General features: G+C 41.3%; 1 protein-coding gene across 2 annotated transcripts in view; it reads right to left on the minus strand.

The window, feature by feature from the left end:
* Positions 1 to 729: 729 nt before the first annotated feature.
* The window catches only part of EPHA4 (EPH receptor A4), a 155,899-nt gene continuing 132,200 nt past the window's right edge, over positions 730 to 24,428 (minus strand). Inside the window, exons 11-19 of one of the 2 annotated variants that reach the window (XM_002925177.4) lie at positions 22,934 to 23,047; positions 22,490 to 22,675; positions 18,082 to 18,143; positions 17,420 to 17,629; positions 15,444 to 15,593; positions 11,759 to 11,952; positions 8,383 to 8,538; positions 7,118 to 8,053; positions 730 to 3,221 (exon numbers count right to left, since the gene is read on the minus strand). In XM_002925177.4, the coding sequence (XP_002925223.1) occupies positions 7,939 to 8,053; positions 8,383 to 8,538; positions 11,759 to 11,952; positions 15,444 to 15,593; positions 17,420 to 17,629; positions 18,082 to 18,143; positions 22,490 to 22,675; positions 22,934 to 23,047 (1,187 nt within the window). In that variant the 3' untranslated portion in view covers positions 730 to 3,221; positions 7,118 to 7,938. Of the gene's footprint in view, positions 3,222 to 7,117; positions 8,054 to 8,353; positions 8,539 to 11,758; positions 11,953 to 15,443; positions 15,594 to 17,419; positions 17,630 to 18,081; positions 18,144 to 22,489; positions 22,676 to 22,933; positions 23,048 to 24,428 lie in introns of those variants that run through there. The other variant, XM_019805889.2, reaches the window with a different exon arrangement.

Genomic DNA, 24,428 nt, shown 5'->3' on the forward strand with positions numbered 1-24,428 from the left:
AACGTTAGGTTACTATTGTCCTCCAGATGCTATACGAGAAGATGGGTCATCTGCTTCCAGACCGTGGTTGAATGGGTAACTGAGACCATAGACAAGAGGGAGGAAACAACTGTAGTTACCATTTGCTGAGTTCTGGCTAGATGTTAGACACCAGGCTACAGTTCTAATATATTTAGTCTTTATAAGAGTTTGTGGGGGGCTTAGTTAACTGTTTGACTCCATTTCGGCTCAGGTCATGACCTCAGGGTTGTGAGACTGAGCCCCTTGTTGGGCTCTGTGCTCACCCTGGAGTCTGCTGGAGATTCTCTCCATCTCCCCCTGCCCCTCCCCAGTGCTCACACGTGCTCGCTCAAATAAATACATAATTTTTTTTAAGTCTATGGTATTATTATTGCCATTGTACAAACAAGGAAATGGGCACAGGGAAGTTAAGAACCTCGCCCTAAATTGCATTATCAGTAGTAAGTGGGGAGCCTAGATTCCAACCAGAGATCATAGTCTTAATTACACTGGGCTGCATTCAGGATCTCATAGAACCTAAGTCTGATTTGCTAATGTGTTGTTTTCAAGGTCAAGGGCTATTTAGAAGTCAATGCTTTTTATCCTCTAACTAAGCACACTCAATTAGAACTTAAGATTTTATGTTCTAACCAAATGACAACCAAGAATTAATTTAGAAACAGCAGGCAAATGGAAAAATTATTGAAAAGAGACAACTGGATTCCAGGTCTGTATACGGCAACTACTTTATTATTTTCAAATGCAAACTCTTTGCATTTAGTTTGCTATTTTACAATTTTACAAACTAGGTATAAAAGACCATAAATAAATGACATAAGTTATGTGTACCTAAAGCTCATGAAGGGAAGAAAAATACCTTGACAAAATAAAACAAAATAGAAAATCTATGTCTAACTCAAGAGATCGCTCAAATTTCAGAACATGTAGGAACCAAGCAAAATTCTGTTAATTTCCTTTTCGGTATGAACTAAATTATAATATGCCTTATACATTCTAATTTTAACCACAGTCCTTGCATATTCCAACCTACTTGGAGTGATACAAAAAATAAATGCACTCTTCAGTGTGTATCAATGCTTGATGTTGTTTGGAGAATGTTAAATAAGTGAAAATATTGCTTCTAGAACTTTCCTTTACTGGTCAGAATTTGAGTGTCTTCAGACAAATACTGAGGCTATAAGTGTGTATGGATTAATACACATATCCTTCACAGATTGAATACAAGAGTTCTCAAAACACACACACCAGCAGTGTAGTGAGCACAACCTGTCTTGAAAATAACTTTTTCAACACACCAGAACATCTCACCCATGACTGTTAAAAATAATTTGGGACCAGCAGACACATGGTGAAGCTACTTGATTTGGTGCAGGGGAACAGCTTAATGCTGCCTAATGAAAGATCTGAGCAAGATTGAGCATCCGAACTCACTAGGCCAGCACGTGCTTACGGGGCTAGATACAGTCCCTGAAGTTGGCCTCCTGCCCTGACCTCTGGGGAAAGATGACCAGCTCAGAGATTCAACCTCATTTCTTTATACATATTTTTCAGGCATCAATGCATAGGCACATCCCTTTAAAAATATATTAAAGTCCCCAAAAAGGGGTGAATTAACTTTGTCACTCTGGCATAGCTATGAGAATACAATGCCACACACCCTGTCAGAATATAATAAGTATTTATTGATGATTTTCTCTACTTAATTCAACAACATAGGGTTCAGAATCTTTTTTCCCATTTTTTCCCTGATTTGATGTTATAGCTTATGTAAATGGCCACAGTTTCTGCAACCATAGCTTAGAATAAGCAAGGCAGCCACTCAGATTATGAAAAATGGCAGTACGTTGGCTGGAGTTTGGTATACGTATCCTATCAGAACTGAATCTTCACACACAGGACCCCAGATCCTAGAAGGCTAAGGGCCATCAGAGTCAGCTACATATTGGTAACTGTAGAACTCTTCCTGTAAATCGGGAACCTGAAATCGCTTGAGGACATTTAATCCCAACTATGCTAACCTCAAGAGTCACTGGCATGTATTTTTCTGTGACATTGAGAGACAAAGTATTAATCCAGGACACATCATCTCAAAGCTGACACACGTGTCTACGTTCATCTCCGGAAGTATATGAATTGCATATATTTTGTTCGCATTCAACGAGTCCATTTATTCAGGAAAACAAAGGCTACTTCTATTCCATTTGGGGTTACCAGACAAATCCCACCCCTTCTCTCTCTCCATCAAGAAACCGGTGATTCAGATGAGAAGTTCAATCGGAATGAGTGATTTTGATGACGGGTTGTCACCTGAACGGATTTATACTCTCGAATGACCCCACCACTAAGGTGAAAATGCCTCCATCCGAAGCTGTAGACCTACTCATTAAGGTTAGTGTGGCAGCTACAAAATACGCTTCTAAGATACAGGACGTCGAACATTCCCGGGCTGTCTTTCTAAGGGGACGGGTGCGGTCTTCCAGGCCCACCACCTCATGGGGCTCTTCCTCTCCGAACTGGCGAGAAACCAGAACTCTCCAGGTGTCGCATTCCACACCATTCACAGGCAGTTCTAGGCATGAGGCTCTACACTCACACGCACATACACCCGCGGACACGCACACGCACAGCTATGTACACACATCAAAAGAGATAGTCAGCTCATAGTTAGTCTAGGAAAAAAAATATATTTATATCACGGCAATGGCACACCCTGGGTAAAATGTTACTTCAGCAATGCATATCATAGGCAGCTCATGGGAACTGGCTTTGTTTTGCGTGATGGCACCGAACCTGGTGTCCATGGTACAGCCTGTAGCCTTGGGTCACTCGCTGTCGCACAGAGGCAGCGGTGACGTACAGGAGAAAGAGATGGAAATATATATAAATAAAACCACAAGGAGTTTAGGAACAAGGGCTCTGCAGAGCTGGTGCTGCGAGACAGGACATCCCTCAACGCAACCGGAGAAGCCGTGCAGAAGCTCGCACGGTCGCCGTTTCTTTCACTGGGCAAGGAGATGCGGACGTCACACGAGTCTTCTAGGGTATGGGTGTTGTTTCATCAGTGTCTTTGCTCCAGAACGGGCGTCGCAGAAGCAGAAGAAATGCATTTCGAAGGGACTAAGGAGGGCGTGTTCTGTTTTCTTCTGCGGGCTTTGTAATCACAGGAAGGGCTGTGAGGCCGAGATAGCAGAGTCTACTCCCTGTAGAGAAAAGAACAGGAGTTTAGACAAAACAGCAGCCAGTATGGCCAGCCCGTTGTCAGCCAGTATTGCAAGAAAGACGAGAAGCACGTAGAGGTTGGTATGGCTCAGTGAGGAGTAGTTCAGGAGGGAGAGTGCGGAGCTCTTGCTTTCCTCCTTGGAAAAATGACCACTAGCGTAGCAACAGGAATGCCTGTTAATAGCTTGATTGTAACAACTCGAGGAAGGCACCGGTCTTACCCCATCATAGGGATGAGGCCATCGAATCGGAGCAAAGTTGAACTTCCTGCTCAGGGTCACATCCTATATTGTGAAGGAGCAGAGCTGGAGTGAGAACCCACACAGTTTTCAGTCTATGAGCCATGCCTTAACCACTGTGTGAACAGTCTCTCTGTGGAAACAAAAAATCTGACCTGGGAATTGTGCAAGAGGAGAAAGGCTTAGAGCTGGTAAAAGGATGTGAAAGGCAAATTGTAGTACCGGAAAAGCCCCAGCTCCTTAGCACCCAACCTTTCCAGAAAGGGAAATTATGTATCTAGGGATCAAACCTGGAAACAACACAATCCACCCTTATTCAACACTATGATTGAAAAAATGCAAAGCAAGAAATAAAAAGTACTGGGTTTTTTTCTTAAAAAGTAACTTCTAATGAAGGAAAGTACCTAGTGAAGGGTTCACACATGCTGCGTTGAACAGGCACAGGGAGGGAGTGCTGGGGCTTTGGCACTGGGAGACGTCTGGTGCGCCAGTGAGAAAGGTTTGGGAGGTTTGAGCCCCCCGAGAACTAATCAGTCTCAACTGTCCCATCAGTCTAGAACAGAACAAGATCAGTACGACACAACAGAATCACTGTGGCTCCTCATTGTCCTCTCAATAATCAACACGGACCACAGTAAATAATTTCTCCTCTTTCCTTTGTGACAACTGACCACTAAGACGGCTTCAGACACCGTATCTCCCACCGCAACGGCTGTGTTTGGCAGTGGATGACCTCAGGCGGAGAGCAAAGGATTAAGACCAGAATGTATCCTCACAGACAATCTTGCTTATTTTATTAAACCAATTCTTTATTTGCTTGTTTTGTACATTGTGAGCTATAAATCAAATTTAGTTTCTTTGAGGTAAATAACCATTAATTAGTCTTGTAGGAAACAAGAAGCCACTTGTCAACATCATTCATTTTGACAATTCTTGAGGAAAATGAAAGAAGGACCCAGAACTACTTTTCTAGCTGTGTCTTCTCTGGAGATCAGTAAGTCTATCAAATGTGCAGGGCTTGCACTGGCAGGCATGGATTTACTCAGTCATGACAGGGACAAGGAGAACGTATGACCTTAAGACTGACACAGTACAACCACCACCATATGGATATGCCCACTTTTTGAAGGTGATTTTGCTTTGCTGCCAGAAATTCCATTCTTAGAGGAGACAAAGGACTTCCCAAAACATGTCTGTCCCATGTCAGTTCACTAACACCCCTCTTCACTAATTCGCAATAGGAAGTGGGCTATTGGGGGACTCAGCATGTATGTCAGAAGGGTTGGACGTTTGAAGTGGCAAGTGTGGGAATATGAAGGCTTGTATCTAGTTGATGCCAGAATACTCTAGAACACAGAAAAAGAAACCTCTGCTCCTTTGAATTCAGACAACTCCTTATTTGTGGGGAAATGCTTGAACAAAGACCAAAGCATGTGGTCTGTGTGGTGTCATGAGGGAAAGATGTGACTTTTGTTGTGACTAAATAAACAAAACATGGTTCCTTTGAATCCCTTACAAAGACCTCAAGATGTCTTTACCATCCATTTCATTACAACAGCATCTTGCTTGTGCATTTCACCCTTTTCCATTGTGAAATAACAATGCCAAGGATGTCAAGGCTAAATGGTGGAGGAGTATCGGATAGGTCTGCCACCTTTTGTATCGAACCCTCATAAATCCACTCAAGGTGAAGCAGCCTCATCTGCATGGCTCCTACCAGCGAACTTCATTGCACCCCACTCTGGCAGGTCGCAATACAACATTTGGGTTCGAGAATGAAAGATGGATGAGTAACACTTGGAAAACATTGGAGGAAGAACAGACCTTCCTTCTGAGAAGTTCGGTGTGTTCTACATAAGAGCATTTCATATACACTTACAACAATGCCATGTGTTAGGAAAGGTGTTATTATTAAAGTATCATTATCTCTAATTTACAGGTGGAGGGACTGAATTATAAAGAAACACGGAGTGAATTTCTCAGTGTCAACATCTCAGTTGGCTTTAGAGTCCATAGCTGTCTAAATGCCAGAGCCTGGCTCCATGCCCTGGGAAACAATGGAACATTCTTATTGTCCTCCTCTTTCTCTTCGAAAATGTGTAACTTCACAGAAGCAATAGAGTTTCACTTCGACTATTACTGGATATTATTTTAGGCACTTAGAAAGCCCTTTTTTGGCTTTTCCATTAGCCTGACTCTAATTCACACAATGTGTTAAAATTAAGATCCAGAAGGCAACCTTCGAATGTAGTAAGATTCCGAGCCTTGCCTCATTATTCTGCACATACAGAAAATATGCACTGAGAAGTAAAACCACGACCTCGGCATAGTGTCCGACATTAACTTGGTAGGATATCTTACAACTGACACGCTCTCTCTTTTGAAATGTTCTGCTTTGGTATGTTCAGTGTGTAGAGAAATACCTCATCTTACGTTATTGCCTTGAAGAAAGCAAGACTTCTAATTATTCAATGTATGCAAGGAAACACTCTTTTGACTTCCAAGATAATGCCATCATGCTACCTTATTTGAATTGGTCCGTGGAGATTGAAAACCAAATACTCCACAGCCTTCCTGAAGGAAAAAAATACATAGATGATTTTTTTTTTACAGCAAGCAAAAAAACCCACCTATATTTGTCACCTTTGAACATGAATATCCAGAACTCTTAGGGTTCAGCAAAAGTGGTGATAAGACCAAAATGGTTGGAGTAGTTTTTTTAAAAAAAGAAATTTCACGTTCCTTCTGAACAGAAAAGCTTTTACAACCAGTGTTGCAAAAAGGTTTTTACTAAACTGTCATGATTTGACAGCATCAAATTGAACATGCCTTGCTCTATAAGAAATAGCTTTCAGCATAAAACCAAGGGGGTGGGGGGAAGGTCTTTAAAATCAGCCAAGCCCATGTTTAAAATGGAAGAGTTTAAGAAGTTAAAATTTGTCCAGTCAAAAAAGTTAGGCTGTCCATTTCTAGGAATAAACAAAGCCATTTAATTCACATTTCAAGAAGAAAATTCTGGGATTAAAATGGAAGTATCTAAGGCTAATGGTCTTGATGGATGAGAAGCATGTTTTCCAGGAGGTCACATTCTGATAATGAGAATGTCAAGGTGAATTCTAAGTCTCACTATTGACTTCTAGGTAAATCCTCCCTGACTGACCCTGTTTGGTGCCGGGGTTACTGGAGCAGGACAGAAAGTGAGAATAATGGACGGATCTTCCAGTACTTCTGAATTGCAGCAAAGTCTCCAAAGAGTGAGGCATGACTCAAGGTTAGCAGTACCCAACAGATACTCAGTAAATATTTGTGGCATGAATGGAGGGCACCAAAGGGCAAGAGGAACTCTGTGTGAGAGAAAGCAAAGCGAGCGAGGCTCTGGGTGCCATGTTTCCCAACTGCCTTCATATATCTCCTAACTCACTTCTTCCCAGAAGAACAGCAGGGAAGCCATACTAGTTTCCACACTTCTCCCATTGTCAAGAGAGGACTGAAATCTTGAAAGAACCCCAAACTAAAATGATAGACATCAAAGAATATTTATTGGTCAGTGTTTCAAATTAGAACAAGTTAAGAAAAAAGTTTTCATTGGAGAAAGACTCATTGCTGGTTTTTTTTCTTTTTTTTCTTTTTTGCCTTACCTTGTAGGTTCGGGTTTGCTTCTTTAAAGGAGGGAAGTGTGAAAGTTCCCTATTCAAGATTGTCACGGTCCGCTATTCATAAGGTAGTTACAGTAAGTTTGTAGACTCCCACAATACGATTTCATATGGCACAGCCTCAGGCCCAAAGAAACAGACCTTGTTTGTCCAGTGAGGGGGAGGTGCTTGGGTTCTATTATTATTAATTATTATTATTATTATTTGAAATCCACTTTCCTTCTTTCCAGCCCCTTATGTCATCGTAGGCCACCAGGCGGCCTGAGCACTGAAGGAGCAACACTGATGAGCCATGTGGTTTTCACCTAGGTTGTTTCCCACGGTATGAACCAAGCCTTAAAAGCTACAACTGAGTCCTTCCAGAATGTTCCTGGGCATGGTATCCATTCCAGTGAAAGCAGGATGACGGTCATTTATGCCACAAACAAAATACTGCAGTTGTAATTCCCAATGGAGAGAGGATCAAGGATGTCTCAGAGAAGCTCAGTGTCTGGCAGCAAATGTGGCTTCAAAACTCGGAGGTGGTGTTCTATTTATATAGGTACATGTATTTTACAAACTGCTGATGGACGGAGTACTTCTGAGAAACAATTTGTTCCAGGTCTCATTTCAAACGACGGCTGTCATTTCTGCGAAGCCCCACAGTTTCGGCGATCTGTACACCAAGCAACACTGCAGGTATTCGATTTTTTTTTCCTTAATTTCAGAGGGCGAAGACGAAGTAAAAAAAGTGCAGTTCTTCAATTAAAGTGCATGGATGAGGTAAACTAATTTTTCAAGAGTTTTGAGTTTATTCAGTAACTGGCTCAGACAGGAACCATTCTGCCGTGGATCTGTTGCATTTGGGTTCTCATCGCCTGGACGCTGCTCAAAATCTTATTCTGGTGTGTGACGGCTGTGATGCCAATTCTTGCCAGGTCACTGTAGGTACGGGGAGAAAAAAGAGGGAGAGCAAAAGTTACGAGGGCGGAGGAGCTCGTTTCCGGGCTTCATGCAGACACACATTTGAAATCAGCCACAACTCATAGAGCACAAGGCAGGTGTATTAAAATGTTTAATTAAGCAATTGAATGCAACAATGTAGGTGCTTTAGAGGTGCTGTACAATTATACTCAATCAAAATGAAAGGCATTCCAGTTTTTCTTTTCTTTTTTTTTAATGAGGAGGATGATAATGCAACTCAAAGCAAAAAAAGAAAAATACTATTAAATCTAGATTTACCCTTTGGTGTTACATCGCTGAGTACTTACTCCTGGTTCACGTGCACTACAGCCTCTAGTGTGGTATAACCAGCAGCCGTGAAGTTATCCTTATACCGGTCCATTTTAATGGCCTGGAGCCAATCGCCCACTGATACCACGGCGGAGAATTCAGGGGAGCTTGGATCCAACAAGGCAGTGTTAGGTCTGGTAAGGGAACGAGGAAATGGAGACAGACAAGACTTATCAGTGAGACAGGAAAGACTCAGGAGTCAGATTGCCTAAGACAGGCACTGAAATGCCAAGGACAGGCTTTTTAGAGGGACTACCTATCGTCAAATGGCATCACGTGGTTTTTTTGCTCCTAATTTCAAAAAATTGCTAAAAGTGTGTATCCAGCACCTTATCTGTTCTTAATTCCACTTCCTGCATTTGTTTTATGTGGACCTTTTAGTACATTAATGATCATACAGGTCTTTCAATATCCCCGACTGGGGTAAAGATTGCGAGAGACCTTGTGGCGGAAACTGGTTCAGTCTTCGCAGGAAGAGTGAAGTATTACGTACTTCGGCACAGCGGCTATGGAAACCCTAGTGAAGTATGAGTAAGGGAAACTGTGAGCTTGCAACCTGGCAGACTTGATGAAGCGGAGAAAACAGCAAGAGTTCAAGTCCAGCATGCTCCCAGCCAGGTTCGTAGGCAGGCTCAGGGCCTTCAAACAAACTTGGGACAGCAGGGAGTTAATGCCCTCTTTAATCAGCCCATTCCTGACCAGCACGGGTGCCAAGACGGGAAGGAAGAATGGCCACTTTGATCACCGCTTGGATTGTGGAATATGCTTCTCATGTTCCCTCTTAGACCATTTCAACAAATTCTAAGCACTTTTTATGAAGTTATTTATTAGTTTATGCATTTCTCAGCCCAGGTGTTTTATGTTAGGGCATCGTCAAGAGTGACAACAGTTGAAGGCAGGAATTTTGCCATCCCTCATGATATTGATATACGATAAAACATCTATTTATGGAAGCATTTATTAAGAGAATTACAGTCATCTTCAACATCAAACTACTTAATAATTCTTGGGTAGACCTTCTCAGGGTATTTTATACTGCCTTTAATCACCTGCATAGTGACAGGCTACTTGTTTAGTTTAATTTTCTTGAACTCCTATTTCCCTAGAAATAACGTTTGACCTAATTTTCATCCTGAGACTGTGCTGCCTGAATATAAACACTAAATCAGAATATCATCATTACTGAATTTTTAGCCAAAAAAAATATTTTCCTCTGAAAACAAAATTAAGTCAGTGTAATGCCTTGATTAATTTTCTACCTAGCAGAATTAATCCAATTCCATTGTTTGTTTTGTAATTTTAACCTGTGACTTTGATCTGCAAGACTTCTTTCTTATGTAACTATTTTACCAAAGACTTGTTTTATCAGTTTTGTGTCCAAATAGTAGCTTGCCTTTGTGACCTTTTCTGTACATTACTTCAATGAATTTTCTGAGTAAAGTCCTGTAAATTTTTATGGGAAGAATAATCAGGATTTAATTCTTCCCCCAATAACAAGTATCACCACAGAGGATTTTAGACATTAATATTAAGGTTTATAAATAATATTCGTCATTAGAGAAAGACCAATAGTTTGCATTTCTAACTTTAAGCCAAGAGCATTAATAGGTCGGTCCACATGTAGGCTCTAGGTACCTGACAAGTTCAAAATGACCTGAGGATGAAAATATCCTCACTCAGTATCAGTGAACTGCAAGGGTCATTCTCAGGCTTGTTCTTAAAGTCTCTGTGCTCTTTGTGGAACACCATGACATGTGCCCAATTTTGTGCTGAATCACATACAATGTTATACTACAGCCCATTATCAGCAAGCAGTAATAAGCATCAAAGCTACTGAAGTACCATCAGTGAGAAAATTGAGAAGAGTATATCCAGTAACTCAATTTGTTCTCAATTTGTTCTGCCTAAATGGCACAAAACACACATTATGCAATATTAGTAAACTGGAGAGCTTCCGCCGGCAGGAGAAGCACCAAGTACCAATGAACCGGCCTTAGGATGCTCAAAATTGATGGGATCTGGAGCTGGAGAGCCAGAAGCTGAAGGAAGATCACCTTGGAATAGAAGAGGCCAGCTATGCCTCTCAGAGAACTGCAGAACAAAAAATAGTCCGGAAATGCCAGGAGGCTTTTTTTTTTTTTTTTTAAAGTCACTTGGCTATCAAGTGGCCGAAGTAAGATGTGATATGAATTCAGCCCAGTGTGATTTCAGAAGACAGAAGAGCTTGATCATGAAGCTCCCGGGACTGTGGCCAGCGTTTAAGGGGTCTGAAAGCCTAAAAGAATAGAGTGTATCTCGGCTATCTGATCCAGACTCTTTTCTTCATGCATTGTAACAATCAGTATATACCTTCTCTTCCACAATCATTGGGCTGTCTTCAGAAGACAGGAGGAGATGCTCATAGCACTGTGGAAGGTCTTGGATATCGTGGCAAAAACATTCTCCTCTTTTTGACTCATGTTGAAAGAGTCATGATGAAAGAGAAACTTGGAGAAGTACAGATTTGGAGGTGAAGCAGCTGGTCATAACAGCAATGGTGGTCTATACCCTTCCAGATGGGACAGGTATGGAGGGATCCTGACCCTTACACTAGTGAGGTCCAGTCTCCAGGTAGAGAAGTTCTTATTGAGTTATAGGACTTCCAGTATCCTCACCTCCTTTCTGGGCTGATAATGCTTCTTCCTTTTGCTCTTTCCAATGAAATAGCTAACCTCTTTCACAGGTGGTTCAATCTATTCATTTTTTAAAACCCCTCTCAAACATTCATCCGCATGCTTTGTAACCTGATCAGTTTCTGTTTTGGTCCTGTTTCCTTCTACTGGTGAAAGACTCAAAACAAGAGAAACTTTAAGAACTGAAACCGAATGAATTTCTTGCTTGAAAGCCTATAAGCACCTGTAACACTTTATAAGTCAACTTAAAACTACAGTGCATGGAGAGCTGTCCTCGACTCCTTATTTTTTACTAACCCCGTGTTCCTTTCCCTTCCCCCAATATAGCATCTGGTGATCTGCATGTCTTCCCAAAGTCCTTTCATCTCTCTTCTCAGTCTAGAATCATCAAATAAGCACCTTTGCTCTTTCTTTGTTGCTGGTTTGTTTTTGTTGTTATTTTGGGTTCTTTTTTAAATTTATTTTTCTTATGACTGTTTGAGGCCTGACAGGGGCTAGGCTCTTCCATGTGGCAAACAAAACCATCACACATCACTCCATTAACTGAGAAACAAGCCACCCTGGTTGCAGAAGAGTTGTGCAGTGACTTCTGACAAATAGGCAGGAATTCCAGGGAGCCAGCGCTTGCCTGCCACCTCTAATGTATCCTTTCATACATCACTATTAAGCAAGCATGGCCGACCTGGAGCTCTCGGTCCCCGTCCTCTTCAAGCTGTTGGGGTTGCGGATGAGTTTGTCCAACATGTTGACAATCTGCCCAAATTTCGGCCTGTCACTCCGCTCCTTCTGCCAGCAGTCTAGCATCAGCTGATGGAGTGCAATGGGGCAGTCCATGGGAGGAGGTAGCCGATAGCCTTCCTCAATGGCTTTAATCACCTACCAAAAACAAGAGAACGATATGTAAACTGTCAGGGAAGCTGTTGTTAGAAATCCGCCCTCCTGACCGCCAAGTTCCCCGTGCATCCAGCTGCCAGCAAGCCTGAGCATGAGAACAGCACCCATGTCTTCACAGAAGCCACAGCTGGACCTGAGTATTGCTGGCAACAGCCAGGGAAGCCAGCTGCTGCTACCTGGTGTTCTCAGAAGGCAGCCAATGCCAATCTGAAATTCTAAAGGGAAAATGCATCAATGTTCCCCAGTGGTTAGAACACAATCAGATCAATAACCTATCTGGTGGCAGCCTCGCCCTCGGAGATCATGTGGCAATGACCCCCCCCTTCCGCTAGCCAGCATCAGCCAAACCCTCGTAGCCAAAGAGACTCTAACCTACTGTTAAAGACCCTCCTTAAGAAGCTTTAATGGTTGCGTCCAAGATGGAAGTCCCTTTGTATCATTTTAAGCCTCTGTCCTCTTGTTCAGACAGCTCATGGGTCAAATACAGGAGCCCACCTTCCAGACTTCCCAATCCAGAAGACACTACCTCTCTCTAAAATAGCATTCACCCCCAACCCTCCAGATGCCCAACTATTTTTACTTTTGGAAGACCACAATATGCCAATATGCCAATTCTGTATCTCATTCTTGGTTTCAGCTGGCCGTCAACTGACCCTGTTAAAAGGTGTTAGTAAGGAGATTTGAAAAAAAGTGTTAGCAAAGAAAATTAAACAAACAAATTTCTTTCAGGGCATTCACATTTTGAAGGGGACCCTTACACATCAAGGAAACAAGTTATAATGGTAATGATAATTGTCTTATTGCCCAGGGTTCTCCCTGCTTAATAAGATATCAGTAGACCATTCAACAGTCTTTCTTCTCATTCTAAATTTTCCAATCTGTCTTCACAGGTATTATGGTATTTTTCTTATTGGCATTTTGCTAAGCCCCCCTTCTTCAGGGCATGAATCCCAGTAATGTAATATCATATGACTCATGCCAAATTTAAGGAGGGGAATTATTTCCTAACTTCTTGGCTACTCATCAGCAGTATTTACGGGGATCCTATGAAATTCTGGACGTGCTTTTGCTTGGAGAATTTTTAGAAGTTTTATTTGTTTTAAATCAGTTTTTTTTTTTTTTCTCTCTCTACCAAAATGGTAACTGCTAGTGACAACAGAGCTGTAGCCATCTCAATGACTGTGCTGGATTCACCCTGCCATGGGGTTTATTTACTGCCCAACAATTGGTCTTCAACAGAAAACAGTTAATTCCCAGTTTCTACGTATCAGTATGACTATTGTCTTTTTAGCCAGCACACAGTTTAACCATCATCTTGTGACTTATTAAGCCCTCTGATCCTTTTTTCTCCCACGTATCTTTGCCAACATCCTGTTGTATGAGTACTATTTACCACTCATCTCGATCCCATAATGCCGGGATCACGCCCTGAGCCGAAGGCAGACGCTCAACCGCTGTGCCACCCAGGCGCCCCTTGTAGCGTAGACTTCTATATGCTATCTTACTAAACATTATTCTATTTATTTCTAGCAATTACATTAAGTCATTTTGATCTTCTGACTTTCTTTTATCTTTCCAGGTGCATGGTGTTGACTCTAAACTTGATGAAAACATTTCACATTGAATTGATGAGAATGAGAGCAATATTGGGCTAACGCCAGAGTAACACAATTTGTTATAAACCCTCAGACTGCTTAATACTCTTTCATTAGCTCCCTCTCCACTGCCAGCTTGGAAGATGGCTTGTGGGTTAACAAAGCATATTTTCTCAGTTTGCTGCTGAATGTTTTGGGGGGGGCTGAAGAGCAAAACAAACAAAAAAATTGGTAAGTTTGCCATATTTTCAACAGCTATTTTGATTCTATTCACCATATGCCAAATGAATTCTGATGAAAGTAATTCCCCAGTTACATTTCCTATTGATCCCTGTTCTACACAGAACCCAACAGAGACAAATACACGTGAATGACTGATCAATACTACTTGTGGGAGAGAAATGGCTTCAGATGTTCTTCATGGATAAAGCCAGACAACTGAAAGTTGAAAACAATAAAAACTGTTTTCATGTAATATAGAAACTGTCAAAGCTACAGGCCTGAAAATATTTAGGACAGGAAAATGGACAGCTGCTTTAGATCCTGTGCTCTTATGAGCATTTGGTCATGACTCTCCACTGAAATAAAGTTGAAGTACAAATCATTCAATGAGTATACATATGCACTACGTGCTCACGCAGGTTGTTTTCATCCCTCTAAAAGTCTCTAATCTGAAACCAAATGTTGCTACAAGATAGGACCGGGAAGGTGTCTGTGACACAATCACACCAAACAACAGATTACACACCACTCACCTCTAGAGTTTTCCCAGCCTGCAATTACCTATCAGTTATGCTGCTGGCTTTCTTCCTATCTGCTATGAACCTTTCTTTGTAACTTACAGATAACACAATGTCAACACTATCATTCCTCTTAATCTGGTTAGAGAATTCTTTTTGCCCCAGTAGACATGAGTATATTAGCTTCTCTATTGCTCTGAACAGTCTTTTATTGATAAGGCAACCAGCATCCTATTTCCTGAATGCACCTGGTTCATTTAATTGTCAAGCCTTTGCAGCTTCCTGTTGGTCCAGGACAAGGCAGATGGGCACGGGGCATTCCACATAGAGATAATTTTGTAAAAGAAGGTTTTTTCCGCAAACTAGAATTTTTATCAATGAATTGCATACCATGCCTTTGTAATCACTCTCTGCTACTTCCTATTTTACTTCACATATATAAGTAACTAACAAGTGCTCTGGGAAGATCCCCTGGTGTAAGATTTTTGGTTTGGGTTTTTTTTTTTCCCCGTTTGCACTGGAGATGTTTGTAATTAAATTCTATTACTCTGGAATCTTATTAGTGTCATTATCGAATGCTTTTCTGAAATTGCAGGCATTGTGGATGCTCCCTTTCCAAGTAGTCCAGATGGTACATTTAAAGGGATGTGCATAATTTACAAAGGGTCATTTAATGAAGCTTTATTTTAGAGTCCTCAAGGGGCAAGCTCTAATTACAACTATGTCAGCTTTAAAATATTCACTAGTTTTCTTCCAATAAACCTTTGGTGTCAATTTTTTCACAGGTGAAATTTGTTTTTCATATAGCCTTGTATTTTCTTAAGATTCAAAGTTTTTGTTTCAGTATGGATTTGAGCATTAATCAAGTAAAATACAGTTCCTTATCACTCATCTATCCATCTATGCATCTATCTATAAATCTATTGAATCTGTCTTCCATACTATTCCATGTAAGCTATGTAATTTAAGGCCTTGAAATCCATGACCATAAGGTTTAACTAGATTATTACATGTGTTTGTGTTGAGAATCTTGAATTTCATGTATCATTTCAAGCTCAGCCCTCACTCCATCATACGCTGATGTGATCCTTCCTGAATCTCAATGCAAAGACATATATTTTAGAACATAAAGACTCACGTCTTGATTGGACATATCCCAATAGGGTCTCTCTCCATACGACATCACTTCCCACATAACGATTCCATAGCTCCATACATCACTCGCTGATGTGAATTTACGATAGGCAATTGCTTCTGGCGCGGTCCACCGGATAGGAATCTTGCCACCCTGTGAACATTCAAGCCATAAGTTATTCCCTAAGTACATCACTGATGTGCCATTTCAGTCACTGAATGTTGTTACTGTTTACCAAGCAGGACAACAGCATTCCTGAGTTAGCTCTCCAAACAATAAGAGACTTGTTTATTTTAACTAGTCTTCTAGGTTGAAACACTTCTCCTCATATGTTTTCTTTAGTCACAGGGAAGTGAAGAAGTAATCAGTTTAATTATTTTTAAAAAGTCTACCTACTATCTGAGGTCTGATTCGGGCAATACTGTAGGAGAAAGGGAATCTCAGGTTTTACAAAATGTGTATGTCATCATGGTGTACCCATGGATATGCTACTGATACTCATTTTGACTTCTTGTTGGATTCTCTCACTCAACAGCACAGAGGCAGTATTTAATATTGCTTCTAAAATCATGAATTAAGGAAGTTAGATATGAAAATTTCTATCCACCACACTGTGATCCTACTTTACATAGCATGAGAAACATGTTTAACATGGTTAGAAGATACTACATTACATAGGCTCTTAGCAGAAGCCAAATACCAGATGTTAGAGCTGTTATTGTCTTTAATGGAGGGCACCTGCAAAAATGGTAAAGCAATTGAATACCCAGGAAAAAGTTTAAACTGCTGTTTTCTTGTTTGGTTTTGGGTTTTTTGTTTGTTTGTTTTGCCTCAAATATCTATTGTTTGATTACGCTTATGTGAAAGGTGTTTTTAATTGAGTTTCAAATTTCTTAAGGTTCCATCTGTGGAAATTAATTCAACTTAAATTCAGACCCTCAAGCTCATTTGAAAGTTTGCCTTACTAAGGCTACTAGACAAGACAATGACTTGTACTAGAAATTGCATTGATTCAAGGGGATTTACTCTGAAAACCCAGTGTGTTACATTTCTACTTGTTCCATACATAAGGACACTTGTGTTGCCTTCTACCTTCTTTATTTGGCTAAGGTTTTATCTATGCAAATGTATCATTCTAGAAGCCTCCTTTAACTTTCCTCTCTCCAAATACTAGAAAAAGAATTAAAGATCTTTAGGATTCACGAAGATGCATTCTTTCCTAAGTGAATGGAATTAGAATTCAAAAGTGGATATATGCGTAAGAATCAAAACTAGAGCCAAAGAAACTATACACTACAAGGGAAAAAAAAACCAACCAACCAACCAAACACAATGTTTAGGATTGCTAATGCAAAAGGAGCATCACAGGAGGAAAATGGCTGGTAACTATCTGCTTCCCACTTATTTTAGCAGTGCCAGCCCTGATGGCCAATAACTTTTATGATTCTGTTTATTCCATTAGTGTCTTATATTCAGATTGTCCAGCTAAGATAGCATAGCCATTAACTGAATACTGATAACTCTTAACTGTGCCCTAATCCAGCGTATCTACCAGGAGTAAAATGAAGGCCATTTGATACTAAAAATTCTTGCCCAGTGTAAATGTTTTATAAATCCTCTATCTACATTCTCAGATTCAGTAGCCAACCAACTAGAAACATTGCTCTGTCTTGTTTAAAATAAGAAAATTTTTTAATAATAGAAAACAACCGAAGAGAAAATCGAAAGAAGGAAGGAAGGAAAAATTAAGTGTAAAAAATGCCGTAAGTAAAGCTCTAGTTTGCAGATTTTAAAGTAGTCACACATCTTGAGGCGGTTTCAAAATCCCTGAAAACATGGCTTAAAAATGAACACATGGAAGCGAAGAGGCTCTGAATGATGAGGAAACTTACAAAAACATGAAGGGTTTAAACATCAAAGTGAGAAAAGAGGAACAGTTTCATCAGAGTCAAAACCCAGAGGTCACAAATCCTCCTTACCCTGGTGGTGTAAGCTGCCTCCGGATCATCCTCAAGCACTCGTGACATGCCAAAATCAGACACTTTGCAGACCAGGTTGCTATTTACCAGAATATTCCGTGCAGCTAGATCTCGATGCACATAGCTCATATCAGATAAGTACTTCATTCCGGACCCGATGCCACGAAGCATGCCCACCAGCTGAATGACAGTAAATCTGCCATCATTCTTCTGTGTAGGAAAGGAATGAGAAGCAATCTCATTAGCATTAGGCCAAATTAATTTTCACCAAGCATTTATTACTTGAATCTTTTTTGATATCTGTATCGAGTAGGCAATGAAACTCAACATTATTTCCGGGCCTTTCTGATGAAAAGTCACTAATTCTTTGGTAGAGTGTATCCTAGGAACTGGGTTTGCTTCCTGTAGTAGATGGAAATTATCCAACTGTAATGAATCTATGGCTCAAACAGCCCCACAATGGAAGAATAAATCTAATACTACCTCCATTGAACACGGATTATTTAATAGCCTTTAAAAATCACATCATTCTCTGTCTTCTCTTCTCCCCTTGCCCCATTAAAAAAGTCCATGAATACAACCAAACAGAGTGGACACAAGGAGTCTGTCAGAGTCTTCTAAATACCCAACATTCTTGGGTTTAATATAAAGTAGTCACGTACCCTGAGGAATGCATCCAAGGAGCCATTCTCCATGTACTCTGTTATGATCATTACTGGTTTACCTAGAGTTTTCAGAAAGAAAAACACAAACCCTTGATGAGCACTGCAGTTAATGAGATAAAAATGGGCTGTGCACAATTTTACTGCCAAGACACCTGTCTTGCGCGATCTAATTTAATTAAAACAAGCCAAGCTTATGCCTCAGCTGTGGGGAGGAATGAAATATTAAAAGGACGGGTAGGTTTAAATTCCATCTGGAAGGTTAACCCTTTGGGTGGCTTGTTGACAAGGTCTTTAACTAAAGTGGCCTCTGGTATCCAGGGAGCACATGAATGGATAATTGCTCTCTCAAGCAAAAGGGGAAGAAGATAAATGGCAGCCCTGTGTAAAGGCGAAAAAAATCTTTAGGATAATTAATTTATTTTGTCCCCAGAAGAGCCACTTGTGTGATGCTAAAGCAATCAATGGACAGAGAAACTTTTTTACTTATTTAGAGAAACCCAAGTTTCTGAGAGCAGTAACTACGTCAAATACTCCTTTACTCAGACACATCTTTTTTTTCCCCCAGAGCTAGCTAGCTATGTATTTATTTATCTATTTACTTATTTATTTATTTTTTATAATGTTATGTTAGTCACCATACAGTGCTTCATTAGTTTTTTTATAGTAATTTTTTATTACGTTAGTCACCATACCGTACATCCCTAGTTTTTGATGTAAAGTTCCATGATTCATTACTTGCGTATAACACCCACTGCACCATGCAATACGTGCCCTCTTTACTACCCATCACCGGCCTATCCCATTCCCCCACCCCCCTCCCCTCTGAAGCCCTCAGTTTGTTTCCCAGCATCCATAGTCTCTCATGGTTCCTTCCCCCTTCTGTTTACCCCCTTTTTCTTCTTCCCTTTCTTCTCCTACCGATCTTCCCACTTCTTATGTTCCATAAATGAGTAAAACCATATGATAATTGTCTTTCTCTGCTTGACTCAGACACATCTTAACGCTCGAGCATTCACAATATTAAGCACCCCCTTCCCCGCTCTGCTCAGGTCAGGAGCTGTACCCTTTCTTTTCCCTTTCCTTTCTATTACACTTAATTCTATTTGCTCCCTTAAGCTGACAACCCCAGCAACAACAAACAACAACAATCAGAGTAAAGGTTCGGTAAATTATTTCATCTGAGACAGCAAGTTAATTCGGTACTAGAACATTCTTGCTCCCCCTCACCTGTTCCCCCCACCCACACAAAGAGAGGAAAATTACTTTAAAATTTGGGAGAAGTACGGGAAAACAATACTCTCATTTCACTTTGGTTTTCTTTCTGAGAAAACTTAGGAAGTAAGAACCATTCTTAGTTTCTTAATTGCTGGCAACGGGCTCAAGGTCTGAGGTTCCTTCTTTCTAAATGTATTTGTGGGAGGGGTAGGGGTGGAAGCATAAATCCTCCATATTTTACGAAAGGATGGGTTAAAGCAGAGAGACCATAGAAGATTCCCTGGGAGGAAAATAAAATGCTAGTTTGATAAATAAAAAGACTTCCTTTCACTGCCATACTTGTGGAATGTTTGGACTTAGACACTCAGCTAGGGAGAATGACTAGGATATATCACTGCTGAAAAGTTCCTGCAATTATTCTAAACTGATACCTTTCCCACCCAGAAGAGACTCTGTTCTGATGTGGGGAGAGGGGAAATATCTTCATTTCCGAGGGAAAAGTTAGGAAGAACAGACGTTTTCCATTTCAAAGCTGTCCAAGTTACCATTCCACCCCCCCCCCCCCCCTGTGTTCGGTGTCATGTCTAAGAAATCTTTCCAAGGTAAAACTTTTGGATGAGGAAACAATACCATGGCGGCTATTTTCAGTGATGAACAAAAGCTGGCAGAAAAACCGGGAAGTGTGATGTACATCAAAGGGTGAACAAACACCACTTCCGGTCTCTCCCCTTGGCTGGAGGGCGTGGTCTCTCTACACCTTTTCTGTCCTCCCTCCACATAATGCAAAGGAAGCTCTTAATTTTAGATTCGTTTACCCTCTACATCTGTGGCCACAGACAGAGCAAATGCATCGAAATGAGTTTTAATGAACCCGCCTCAATCAAAAGGTACTTTGTCAACTAATAAGAAAGGTTGACTCTCTTGCATTAACACCTACTCCAATTTCACCAGAGCCCTCTGGAGGTGTGGATAAGAAGAGGAGATCCAAAAGTTGGGGGGCGGGGTAGTGGAGAGGACGTACAGTCTCCCCGTCAATTTAAAAAGTTACTCAAGTAACTGCTGGTAATGAATTCACACGCTTCCACGTCACCTTTGCACCCTCACACCTCCCTCCTCTGACGGTTGGCACTATCTTTACAATTTTTCTGCATTCCTTCTTCTGTTTTTATGAAAAGTATCCATTTGTCAGAATCTTTATGAGCTCTCCAAGAGAAATAAAGATGAATGTCTCCATAAGCAGAGGGGCTTATAAAATGGGTCTCAGCTGGGCTCATGGATGGACGTGGCTCCCCGCTACCCGCCCCTGCCCCAACAGGCAGGGGTGCAGTGGGCGAGGCCAGAGTGGGGGGAGGGGGACAACTCCTCTGGTGGAAATTTTAAATCATTTTAATTCAGTGACAACTGCATTATGTAAATGCATCCAGTCGTTTATAACAGTTACAGCTGTAATAGCTGCGGGTTTTAGAGGCGCGGTGGGACTTTAATACAAAGATCCCCTGTTTCTTCTCTCTTCTGCAGAGGTGCTATGAAAATCACTGTCTGCAGCAGGAAAAACACCCCAAGCTGAACAGAGCCTCCTTTTGAGAAAATGGACCTGCAGAAGTATTTAAACAGAATGTTATCTTTCAATTAAAGTAGTGAAGGGCTCTGCGCGGCCCTGAAGGCCACGGGCCGGGCCGCAGAAAAATATCCTGTCTGTAAAACTAATCTTAAAAAGCAAATAGAGCTATTCTATGCTAATTACAGCCTTTGCCTCAGGTAGAAAATTATATACCCTTAGCTCCGAGGTTCCGTTTTTGAAGGATTTGAAGGATTCTGAAGATGGGGAAAGATGTACTTCTTAGGACCTCCCAATATGAGTTAACACTTGGGGAAGTTTTCTGTTGTTGTTTCCAATTTGCCAAGCATTATACTAAATACGGGAAATATTTCATCCAAAATAACCGCCTGAGGCAATTTCTATTTTTATCTCTATTGTACATTAGAGAAAGTGACAGTTTGAGCCACCGTCAAGACCACGTGTGCCTTAGGAGTGGGATTGTGGACAGGCACCTCTCTGGTCACGGGGGCCAAGGCGTCTCTCCGTCCGGTCCCAGGAACCGCAGCTCGGGTTTATCTCCCCGCCCCACCCCACCTGCCGAATCAAACCGGAGGATGTGGTCCAGGAAGCCGTTTTCACAAGTTTTCCAGAATTGTATGCTCGAGGACCTCTGAATGAACGTACACTTTCTCTCACTTTTTAGTAACCTCCTCATTTTCTCTCTGTAAAGGTCACGGACCCTTGTGTCTCACTTTCTGCTCTGCCCCAGACCGCATGTCCTATGTTGGCTGGTTAACCTCCCCTTCCCTCCCCCCTCCGCACACGCTGATTGGGGATGCTTCCCACAGGCACCTTGGATCAAGTTAGAGGCACCCTGGCCTTCCTGGAGACATAGCCCCGGGGCTTACAAGATCCTTAACTTGTAGTCAAGTCGTAGGTACTGCGGCTCCTGGAACAGAGCCATGTTCAATAGCAACCGGTTTGGCTGAACTGTCCATGTGGTGCTTTATAAATTGGTCTTAGCCAGCCTTACAGATGTATTCGGGGTTTGCTTCACAAAATGCATCTGTTGAGCTGTGTCGTATTTTAACTGAAGCGTGGTTCACAGGCTCGGCGAATGCTAATGGGCTAAAAAAAGGGAAGGTTCATCCAGGTGTTACTGTGAATAAGGTGCTGAACAGCAACGGCCATAAATCAGGCAGAGCAGACAAGCAAATCCCCCAATATAATAAAGATTTCCAAGATTCACTCCCTGCATCTGGAACTGAAGCTTCAAGCACAAGGTGTGGCAAGGTTTTGTTGTGGTTTATATGAAAAGTACTTAAATTTTATTTTGCCGACCATCTGCTTGCGCCTACCCTGTGACAATCAGTTTGGTCTAGCGAAGGTTTGAAAGATGGCGAGGCATACCAAAAATCTGCAATATTAATTTCCCTAAAATCTCACACAAGCTGCCTTGGAAATAGGGAATCAGCCTAAACCGTAGACCCATTGAGAGCTGACTACAAGATTAATGACTTGTCCTGCACTGATTTCCTCCTATTAGCAATCAGTGGGTCTGCTCCATCTGTCATTTCCCTGGAAAGAAAATGTGTGTTTAATTTGCCAGTAACTTCTAACTTGGCTTTGTAAAGGGAGCGACCCACATACATTTGGTGACAACGCCTTCCAAGTGAATTATGTTCGGGTGGTCGAACTGTCCCATGATGCTGGCCTCACTCAGGAAGTCTCTCCTCTGTTTGTCTGTATACCCAGCTTTCAGGGTCTTGATGGCCACACAGATCTCTCTCTTGCCAGGCACTTTGAGACGCCCGCTGCATACTTCGCCAAATTCACCTTTGGGAGAGAAAATGAATCAACTATGGGCCAGAAACACATTCAAGATGAAAGAGTAATCGCTAACATTTGTTGAGTGCCTCTTACAGGCTGGGCACTCCGTTCATATTTTACAGAGATCAAGGAAATCTCGTGTAACAGATACTTGCATATATACAGGTATATACAACATGTTCATACACATTTGTAGAATCCACAAATGTATATTTAATATCTACAAAGAAAATAGGCTTATTCCAGAGTCATTCAGATACTTACCAACTCCTATGACTTTTTCAATCTTAATGCAGGATGCGTCGATTTCTTTGGCAAATTCTCGAACTGCTTGGTTGGGATCTTCATATGTAAAGGGATCCACGTACGTTCTAACACCTAAGAAATAAACATGGGATAGGATGACTGAACACTTCTCAAAAACCACCAATAAACTTAAGTTGTCCAGGTCGAAAAATACTTAGTACAGAAAGTGTTCTTAGCATGACAAAAATACTTAGCATCAACATCCGAAAATGTTTCAATTCTTGCTCTGGTTTTCATTAGTGGGTAAACAAAGACTCGTCAGCTACTTAAGAGGTTACAGCTCTACTGACGTCCTGGAATGTCTTCACACTTCAAGGATGAAATCTGAAAACCACCCACCCCATGGAGGAAAAGGGAAAGAAAAGTGGGGATGTGTTGGCTGAATCCTGTTGTCCAGCTCAGTTGCCTGTGTCCTACCTACATCTCCAGCTATCCTTTCTTAGGGAAGATAATTGGAACTTTCTTTCTCAACTGGCCATGTCTACACTGAGCCCCCTTTTGCCCAATAGCTGAGCCAATTAAGCATGTGACCAATAATTAACCAATGAAGATTAAAGCCAGGTTAAAGTAGATAAGAGGGATAATACCAGCTAGCACATTTGAGAGCATTATAAACTCTGTACTGGATCTGCATTTTTATTCTGCGTTGGGAAGAAGGTGCTATTAGTAAAGACACTGAAGTTCACCTGGAAGCTTGAGCTAGAGAAAACGTTGTTGCCTCATTGTGAATGGTTTGAATACCAGGAAGTGTAATTCAGCCAAACCCCACAGTCAACTTGCAGCCTAAATTCAGAATCTGAGCACTGAGCCCAGAGACTACTAGGACAAGAAGCGTTAGTTATTACTGGCAACGCTCCTTTCCCTGCTAGAGCTCTTAGGGTTTGGGGTACAAAGGGTGTAGGGCACTAGTTGACTTAATCCCCTTGATTCTTCAGAACTGTCAGTCTTGTCCTCATCTCAAAAACAAAACAAAACAAAACTCATATGTTTTTAAAAATATATACCACATGCAAATTTTTAAAATATGGTTTTGGAAAGAAAACAAGGTGAATAAATAGAAGGCTGTCAGATATCCCATATCCTTTAGCCCTTTACATGCTGTAGCCAAGACGCTCTTTCTCAAGATGATTCTTCCTACCCCTCCTCTCTCTCTTCCTGCCACCTCCCTGTGTTGTCCAATAGGGTAGCTATTACCCATAAGTTGCTATTTAAAGGTAAATTAGTTAAAATTAAATAAATAGTTTAAATTATTTCTATTAAATTATTTCAATTAAATTTAAAATTCACCTTCTCCTTCACACTTGCTACTTTTCAAATACTGAATAGTGCATGTGGCTCTTGGCTAACGTACGGGATGATGCAGACAGACCACCGCCATTTCAGGAGGTTTACTGGATGGTACTCCTCTGGGAAAGGCATCAACCACCATCCATTTAAGAGTCTTCTATCTTGC

The sequence above is a fragment of the Ailuropoda melanoleuca genome, chromosome 2 (assembly GCF_002007445.2).
Source record: "Ailuropoda melanoleuca isolate Jingjing chromosome 2, ASM200744v2, whole genome shotgun sequence".
NCBI lineage: Eukaryota > Metazoa > Chordata > Mammalia > Carnivora > Ursidae > Ailuropoda > Ailuropoda melanoleuca.